General features: G+C 40.7%; 1 protein-coding gene across 1 annotated transcript; it reads left to right on the top strand.

Annotated features, from left to right (window-relative positions):
* Nucleotides 1–440: 440 nt before the first annotated feature.
* FGA (fibrinogen alpha chain) lies at nt 441–8,511 on the top strand. Its single transcript, XM_069493314.1, has 7 exons — nt 441–548; nt 2,563–2,688; nt 3,156–3,339; nt 4,398–4,543; nt 5,136–5,532; nt 5,890–6,897; nt 7,601–8,511. The coding sequence occupies exons 1-7, from the start codon at nt 495–497 to the stop codon at nt 8,308–8,310; spliced, it is 2,625 nt and encodes an 874-aa protein (XP_069349415.1). The 5' UTR covers nt 441–494; the 3' UTR covers nt 8,311–8,511.
* The last annotated feature ends 541 nt before the right edge of the window (nt 8,512–9,052 follow it).

The following is a 9,052-nucleotide window of genomic DNA, read 5'->3' as shown; positions in this document are numbered from 1 at the left end:
CCAAGAGCACAGAGCTGGGAAATGGTGTGGCTGGGATTATGAGCTCAGGATGTTTGGGTCCAGGGGCTGCTGTCTTAGCCATTTTGGACAGAGAAAAATAATCTGTTCAACGTAAGTTTATAGAAGGCCTCACTCTCCATATTCCTTCAAGTGTGGAAATACGGTATGACCTCCTAGATTCCCCTTTTCATTCTCAAAGTCACCCTGTTCCTGGAATGTGGGATCTTCCCCTAACTGCTGGCTGGAGAATCAAATGCTACCTTTGCAACAGCTTATCGGAAGCAAACAAGCTGAGGAGGATTGAGCAAGAATTTCTGGGACACCAACATTATAGAAGGGACAAAGGATGGAGAGTAAGCATTGACTGTCTAAGCAGGACAAAGGTAATGATTAACCAAACCTCCAGCAGATTTAAATGGATGGGAGCTAGGACTGGAGTCAAGCCTCTCTTTCAGTGGAGCGCTCTCCGTGAGCCAGCCCCACCCTCAGAAAAGATGTTTTCCGTGAGGATCGTCTGCCTGGTCCTGAGTGTGGTGGGCACAGCATGGGTATGGTCCCTTTTATTGTCTCTTTTTGTCTTCTCTTTGGTGTTATTCCACAAAGAGCTTGAAGGTCTGAGTCTACCTAGTCTATGTCCCGACACACTCTCAGCCTCATAAATTCCAAGCCTTGGAGGCAAGTGCCTAGATGGGTTGGACACCTCAAAAGTACAGGGTATTATGTCCCCAGGAGGAAGATCTTAGATGGACTAAAGTGTCCAGGTCACAGGGGAGGCTTTAACATCTGTCATTTAGTTCTATAGCATTGCTGTACTTGTTGTTGTTGTTGTTTAAAGGGCAAGAATTCTTTGCCATCTTTGTGGCTATAAAGTCTTAGGGCAGTCTAATGCTAGTTAATGCAACAAAACATTCTATGGTAACATTTTTTTTTCTCTAAATCTTAATTTCTTGCTAGTTGTCCATAATAAGCAGGAAGTTTGGTTTTTAGTACAGTTTTTCTGGAAGGCTGTTTTTGTGTTTCTTTCAAGACAAAAGAAAAAGCAAATGAGTTATCTTTGGAAACATCTTTGCAAAATCAGAAGAGATGTGTTGATAAAGCAATATGCTTTTTGGAAGTAATTGTATTCTTTTAAGATAACTTCTAAATATTGCAATAATTTCTAAAATTAACTCTAGGGACATATATAAAAGAAGAGAAACTTCATTCAACAAGGCTTCTGAAACACTCCAATCTTATGAAATTATGACAAATACATTCAAGAAACTCAGTTACCTCTTGGTTATTTATCCAGGATGCAAATTATTCCAATTTATTTCTTGCCCTTTACCACTCATAAAGCCTAATATCAGACAGTAAACAGAAAAAACTAAAAAGAGTTTTCTAACTTAATTCTCTCTCTTGTGGTAAAATAACAAACATAATTTTTGTGAGAAATAAAACTACAATCATTTGCTAAGGTGATATTTTGAATAATGCTTAGGTTTCAATTATTTCTCCTGTTTTCCTTATTGGCATAATCAGTTTGACTGTTTTTATTGTTGTACCATTTTATTCTGAAATATGTTTGAATTTATTATTATATTTCTTGGACAAAAGAATTGTACTTACTCCTTTGAAAAAATTGTTCTTGATTCCCTGAATTAGTATTATTATTATTTGGGTGTTTTTTAAAAAATAAGAATGAGACTGAAAATGTTAACTAATTATAAGCATAAACTATCCCAGATTAACGCAGTCACAACAAAACCCATGTAAGTTGGTGGTTTAAAATAAAAATAGTTAAAATCTAGAAGTCATCTTTATTCATTGGGATACAAAGTCTTGTTGAAAGAATTGTTTTATATTCCATTTCACATTCTGGTTCCCAATAGAAATGTTTAAAATCTGTATTTCTGATTACAAGATGTTCAGAAAAAGTTGTCAAGTCATTGACCATTATTTTTTGTTTTTAGTTTACTTCTTTTTCATTTCAAATAATAAGAAACTATTGCACGGATGCATAAACTAAAAAGCATTTTCAAGTCTGAATTGGCCATATTTGTGTCCTCAGTAAATACTTGTCCAAATTAGGAATCCTTCTCTAAAGATTACAGTAGAAACTTGAAAGACAGAGGAATATTAAGTTAAGATAGTGTAGTTTTTTTCCTACTGAAGCAGGAATTACAGGAGAAACAACGGTTTAAATTTTTCAGTTATCTTTCTATTTGCAGTCATTAGTAAAAATGGAAAGGTAAAATTTAATTAATTTTGTTGATTCAAGTAATTTTCCTTTTATAATGAATCTTTTAAAACATTTATCAAATGCTTATTTAGTGTCAAACACAGTTAAGAAATTTGTACACCTTACCTCCTTTAATTCTCATAACAACTCCATAAAATGGGTCTTAGGATTTTCACTTGAAGATAAGGAACCAGAAGCGCGTGGAGGCCCTGAAGCTGGTGCCCCTAATCTCTACAAGAATGCATTCTCTTCCTTGGGACTTCTAGGGATGCCAGTGTCTCTTCCCCTTCTGGCTAATGTTGCTGTCACTCTCTTTTGTGTGTGTGAATGAATCTTTAAAGGCTGCAGATTCTGGCGAAGGTGAATTTTTAGCTGAAGGAGGAGGCGTGCGTGGCCCAAGAGTGGTGGAAAAACATCAATCTGGCTGCAGAGATTCAGACTGGCCCTTCTGCTCTGATGAAGACTGGGTGAGCAGGGGGCCTGGGGAGCAGGAGGTTCCTTCCCTGTGGTGGTAGAGGGGCTCACAGGTAGTCCCTGGGTGGTCCCAGAAACTTTTCCCAATAGGAAATAATCTAAACGCTCCTTTCATGCCAAATGAAAGATGACAAATGAAAAGGAACCAAATCCCAAGAGCATTGTTTAATTACCTCCCCAACTCTTAGCGGGACAAACAGATGGGATTTAATTATATGCTCAGGCAAGTACCAGGAACCTGAGTACTGAGGCCTCAATTGCCTGGGACCTGATCTATGGTTAAGTGGACCCTCATTCCAGAATTTCTCTATGCCTTCTAACTGGTCCTCTTAATTACTTTTAAGCCAGTAGATGATCTGAAGAGGTGTGTCAGGAAGCAATGGGCAATACATGGAAACCTGTAAAATTGTTCTGGATCCAAGAGGTAGAGCCTTGCTGTAATTTTCCCCTTCTCTTTCAGAACTACAAATGCCCTTCTGGCTGCAGGATGAAAGGGTTGATTGATGAAGTCAATCAAGATTTCACAAACAGAATAAACAAGCTCAAAAATTCACTATTTGATTATCAGAAGAACAATAAGGATTCTAATTCAGTAACCAGAAACATAATGGAAATTTTGAGAGGGGACTTCGCCAAAGCCAATAGTAAGTACTACATACTTACTGCTTTGACTTTTTAGAGAAAACAACAAAAATCCTAAATAAGTATGATGTCTGCTTATAACTACTGCAGTTTTCTTCCAAAGTACTCAGTGTAGAAACACATGCCTCCATAACATCCCTGAACTTTAAGGAGGGGCTTATTTTTGTTATTTTTACAAAGTAAAATAAGAGATTAGCTTAGATTGCTTAAGGTCATAAGATTAGTCAGAATTTTAGATTGAATGTAAGAATTTAGGTTTGTTCTTTTGAAGAGTATATGTTGAAAATAAGATGGGCCTGACCCTTTGAGTTGCTTGCTATTTTTGTTTCTGTCTTACAGAGGAGGAAACTGAGAGGTCAAAAAACTTGCTCAAAGACACAAAGCTAGGAATTCAATCCCCAGATTCCACCGAGCTAATTACATAGATTTTCAAATTTAAAATATAGGATCATGCTATATCTTTCTTATAGGGCACTCGTGAAGGCTACGAAACATTGCACTCACTCTGGGCATGGGCAGCAAGCCTCCTGAGGCTTCAGTTCCTGAAGCCATGCTTGGACTCTTTCTGCCTTCAGGAGACATTTGACTAATTCAATGCCAACAACACAACACTAGCTGGCAAGTGAATGATCCTGTTGACCCCAAAAAGCTTAGGAACAATTTTCAAATCTATAGATGGGAAGAAAAACTCTGCAGTAAGAAAATCCAATAATATGTTCACGTCCTTTGATTGAAAATAAGATAAAATAATTGGAATGAGATCAAACCAATTATTTTAACTTCTCATTATACCTTTACAATTCCAAAGAAATTTCTTCTTTGTTTCATTGGTATTAATAGTTACTAGTAGGACATCTTCACTGACATACATAGATGACTGCGGGACGTAGCATCGTCAAATGCCTAATAGGTTTGGAACTCACAGATTATACTATAACATACTACATCCAAAAATAATATGTGGGAATGTTTATAAGAAATTTCTTCTTTTTATTTTTTGCTGGCAATTATAGACCAGTCACTCAGCAGCTACTTCAATATCCGTATTTTTCTATTTCAGACTATGACAGTGCATATAACCAAGTGTCAGAAGATCTGAGAAGCAGAATTGAGATCCTGAAGCGCAAAGTCATAGAAAAAGTACAGCAAATCCAACTTCTGCAGAACAACGTTAGGTCTCAGCTGGTAGATATGAAACGACTAGAGGTAAGTATGGGGCTCTGCCCCCAGATATCCTTGTTTTGAAATAGAGAAAAAGAGAAGGCAATAGTCATGCATTGAGTGTCTACTATATACAGAGAAAAGTGTTATATCCATTATCTACCTAAAAGTAGGTATTATTTTCCCTACTCTACAGATGAAAAAGGTTCAGAGATATTAAGCACATTTTCCAAGGGCACATAGATAGTGAGTTTCAAAAGCAAACATTCAGTTTCTGTCTAATTCCAAAGCCCTTGACACCACCATCATGCCTTTGAATCTCTGGCCTCAATCTTACCGAGGATGCCTTAACTAGTGTTTCCATGCAGAGGGAATAGCACCTTACTCTTGATCCATTCTAAGGCTATGATGAATCCAGATAGCACCCATTGCTTATTCTGGCTGGCCTTGCACTGCCCAATATCTCCTCCACTGAGGATGCTATATAAGCAGGAAGTAAAGAGTATTGATTGGTAGGTTTCCAAGTCAAAAAAATGAAACTAGTTTCCAAAAAATAAATTAACTACCAAGGACTCAGTAGACATAGTTTATTTATTTATAGTGACCTTTTCTCTTTATTTTTCTCCCCTCTGTCTAGGTGGACATTGATATTAAGATCCGATCTTGCAAAGGGTCATGCAGTAGGGCTTTAACTCATCAGGTAGATCTAAAAGACTATGAAGATCAGCAGAAACAACTTGAACAGGTCATTGGCAAAAACTTACTTCCCTCTGGAGACAGGCAATACTTACCACTGATAAAAATGAGCCCAGTTGCAGACTTGATTCCTGGAAATTTCAGGAGCCAGCTTCAGAAGGCCCCTCCAGAGTGGAAGGCACTAATGGAAGTGCAGCAGATGAGAATGGTGCTCGAGAGGCCTCGTGGAGATGGGAATGCCCGAGGAGACTCTGCATCTTATGGACCAGGATCAGAGAGAGAAGGCCCAAGAAACCCTGCTAGTCCTGGCAATTGGAACCCTGGGAGCTCTGGACCAGGTAGTACTGGAAACCTGAACCCTGGTAGCTCTGGACCAGGTAGTACTGGAAACCGAAACCCTGAAAGCTCTGGGGCTGGTAGTACCGGACATTGGAGCACTGGAAGCTCTAGCTTTGGATCCAGTAGTAGTGGACATTGGAGCAGTGGGAGCTCTGGATCTGTTAGTACTGGACATTGGAACCCTGGGAGCTCTGTACCAGGCAGTACTGGAAACCCAAACCCTGGTAGCTCTGGATCTGGTAGTACTGGACATTGGAACCCTGGGAGCTTTGGACCAGGCAGCACTGGAAACCAAAATCCTGAGAGCTCCGGATCTGGCAGTACCGGACATTGGAACCCTGGGAGCTCTGTACCAGGCAGTACTGGAAACCTGAACCCTGGTAGCTCTGGATCTGGTAGTACTGGACATTGGAACCCTGGGAGCTTTGGACCAGGCAGCACTGGAAACCGAAATCCTGAGAGCTCCGGATCTGGCAGTACCGGACATTGGAATCCTGGGAGCTCTGGACCAGGCAGTACTGGAAACCGAAAACCTGAGAGCTCTGGATCTGGTAGTACCGGACATTGGAGCACTGGGAGCTCTAGCTCTGTATCCAGTAGCAGCGGCCACTGGAGCAGTGGGAGCTCTGGATCTGGAAGTTTTAGGCCAGATGGCCCAGGCTATGGGAGCACCAAGCCTACCAATCCAGACTGGGGCACATTTGAAGAGGTGTCAGGAAGTGTAAGTCCAGGGACAAAGCAAGAGTACCACACAAGTAAACTGGTCACTTCTAAAGGAGAGAAAGAGTCCATGACTGGTAATGAGAAGGTCTCTGGTAGCACAACCACCAAGCGTAGTTCATGCTCTAAAACTGTTACTAAGACTGTTACACGTCCTGATGGTCATAAAGAAGTGACCAAAGAAGTGGTGACCTCCGAAGATGGTTCTGACTGTGGGGATGCAGTAGAGTTGCCTATCTTTACTGGTATAGGTGGCCTGGATGAATTCCGCCTCAGGCACCCCGAAGAAGCTGCTTTCTTTGAGACTTCCTTCACTGGAAAAACATCCTCAGATTCACTCTCACCTATGTTCAAAGGGTTTGGCAGTAAGGCTGAGTCTGGGGCCTCAGAATCTGACATCTTCACAGACATAGGGGCCACCGGCTCTCGTCACTTTGGTGTACCTGAATTCCCTTCCAGTGGCAAAACTTCAAGTCACAGCAAACAATTCATAACCACTAGCACAACTTACAACAAAGGAGGCTCCACATTTGAAACCAAAAGCTTTAAAATGGCAGACGAGGCGGGAAGCGAAGCCGATCTGGAAGACTTCAAAGGAGCACATGGCATCAAGAGAGGCCATGCTAGATCACGCCCTTCCAGAGGTATCCACACTTCTCCTTTGGAGAAGCATCCCCTGACCCCCTAGACTAAGTTAATTGTTTCTGCCAAGCGCCTCCATGGCACCTTGCTCTTCTTTTCTAACTCTCTTTAACACTTTATTGAAATTACATTTTTTTGGTCTGTTTTTTTGTGGTAGACTGTAAGTTCCATGTGGGCAAGGCCTTTGTCTATATCGTGTTCATCTCTGTATTCCCAAATGCTTAACAGTGCAGACAGTCATCACTCAATAAACACATTATAAATGAATGAATGGATTCTTCTGAAACTAGATTTTGAGTTTATTTAATCAAATTCTTCCACCATTCAAATTGTGTGCTATTGGAATTGTCACCCAACTGATTAATCACATTTTTAGTATGTGTCTCAGTTGACATTTAGATCCGGTTAAAAACAAGTTGTATTAGGTACTAATTGATGCTTAGCTACCTTTGCTGGTTACTGGCTATTAGTCAGTATGTGTAAGTAAAATTCCAAATCCATTTGAGAAAAATACCCTTTGCAATTTGCAGGTATAAATAAGTTCTATTCCAATGTAAGTGCATCCTTTCCTCACAGAGGGAAGGAAGGAAGGAAGGAAGGCAGGCAGGCAGGCAGGCAAGCAATATTTGCCTTCTTTAATCTGGGCCTATCTTTGTAAGGTTAAATGAGAGTAACTTTTTCCAACCAGCTTAATTTTTTTTTTAGACTGTGATGATGTCCTCCAAACACATCCTTCAGGTGCCCAAAGTGGCATTTTCAATATCAAGCTACCGGGATCCAGTAAGATTTTTTCTGTTTATTGCGATCAAGAGACCAGTTTGGGAGGATGGCTTTTGATCCAGCAAAGAATGGATGGATCACTGAATTTTAACCGGACCTGGCAAGACTACAAGAAAGGTTTCGGCAGCGTGAATGACAAGGGAGAAGGAGAATTCTGGCTAGGCAATGACTACCTCCACTTGCTAACCCAGAGGGGCTCTGTTCTTAGGGTTGAATTAGAGGACTGGGCCGGGAAAGGGGCTTATGCAGAATATCACTTCGGGGTGGGCTCTGAGGCTGATGGCTATGCCCTGCGGGTATCCTCCTATGAGGGCACTGCGGGCGATGCTCTGATTGAAGGTTCTGTGGAGGAGGGGACAGAGTACACTTCTCACAACAACATGAAGTTCAGCACCTTTGACAGGGACGCAGACCAGTGGGAAGAGAACTGTGCGGAAGTCTATGGAGGAGGCTGGTGGTACAACAACTGCCAGGCAGCCAATCTCAATGGTGTCTACTACCCTGGGGGGTCCTATGACCCGAGGGACAACAGTCCTTATGAGATTGAGAATGGAGTGGTCTGGGTCCCCTTCAGAGGAGCAGATTATTCCCTCAAGGCTGTTCGCATGAAAATCAGGCCCCTAGCGACGCAATAGACTGAAGGAGTGGGAGTAGGACCATTCTGTTTTCTTCGTTTAGTGAAGTGGAGAGAAAATGAGGAAAGTAAAGGAGTCAAGATTCTTTACAACCTGCTAAAAAAATCCCAGGTGCTATTTCATTATTCTTTGTACTGTAGCTAAATGTAACTGAGACGTGGCAGTGCTTTGAAAAATAAAGTTATATGAGTTATTTTTTAATCTTTAAATAGCTCTGTGGGTTTTAAAATTTTTCTGAGAATATACCAAGGGGCACTCAATACCTCAGGAAAGAGAGTCAGATGGTAGCTCCTCTCTGCAACTTGAAGGGCATTGGTTTGAAAACTTCTCTTCCCACACCACCCAAAGTTGTAGATGGCCATTGCAGAGTAAGAAAGTTATTTCCCCCATTGGATCTGAGTGGTTTTAAACCAACATTTTAGGTTAAAACCACTGAAATTAACAGTGGCTGACCTTTGTAGAGGAATTTACAATTTACAAAGTGCGGTCATCTCTTCCATTATCAAACAAAAATCCAGGAAGGCAGGAGAAACATTCTTTCCTAATAGAAATGGAAATCTGTTTTTTTATGTCTTCCATGAGACATCATAATGCACACCTAATTTTTTCCCAGGGTCTACTCAATTTCTTTCAAAAATACATTTAAAATTTTTAAAATATTTACAAGCATTTCAAAAACAGATATCATTCACACATTGATAAACAATCCTCCCAGAATTGATTTGGCTTCATTTTTCTACCA

This window comes from Eulemur rufifrons, chromosome 18 (genome assembly GCF_041146395.1).
Source record: "Eulemur rufifrons isolate Redbay chromosome 18, OSU_ERuf_1, whole genome shotgun sequence".
Classification (NCBI taxonomy): Eukaryota; Metazoa; Chordata; class Mammalia; order Primates; family Lemuridae; genus Eulemur; species Eulemur rufifrons.
This window is presented reverse-complemented; position numbering and strand designations above follow the sequence as displayed.

Coding starts and splice junctions, on each gene's coding strand:
- FGA (XM_069493314.1), top strand. CDS start 495: ATGTTTTCCGTGAGGATCGTCTGCCTGGTCCTGAGTGTGGTGGGCACA. Junction 2,689..3,155: donor TCTGCTCTGATGAAGACTGG/GTGAGCAGGGGG, acceptor CTTCTCTTTCAG/AACTACAAATGCCCTTCTGG. Junction 3,340..4,397: donor GGACTTCGCCAAAGCCAATA/GTAAGTACTACA, acceptor TTTCTATTTCAG/ACTATGACAGTGCATATAAC.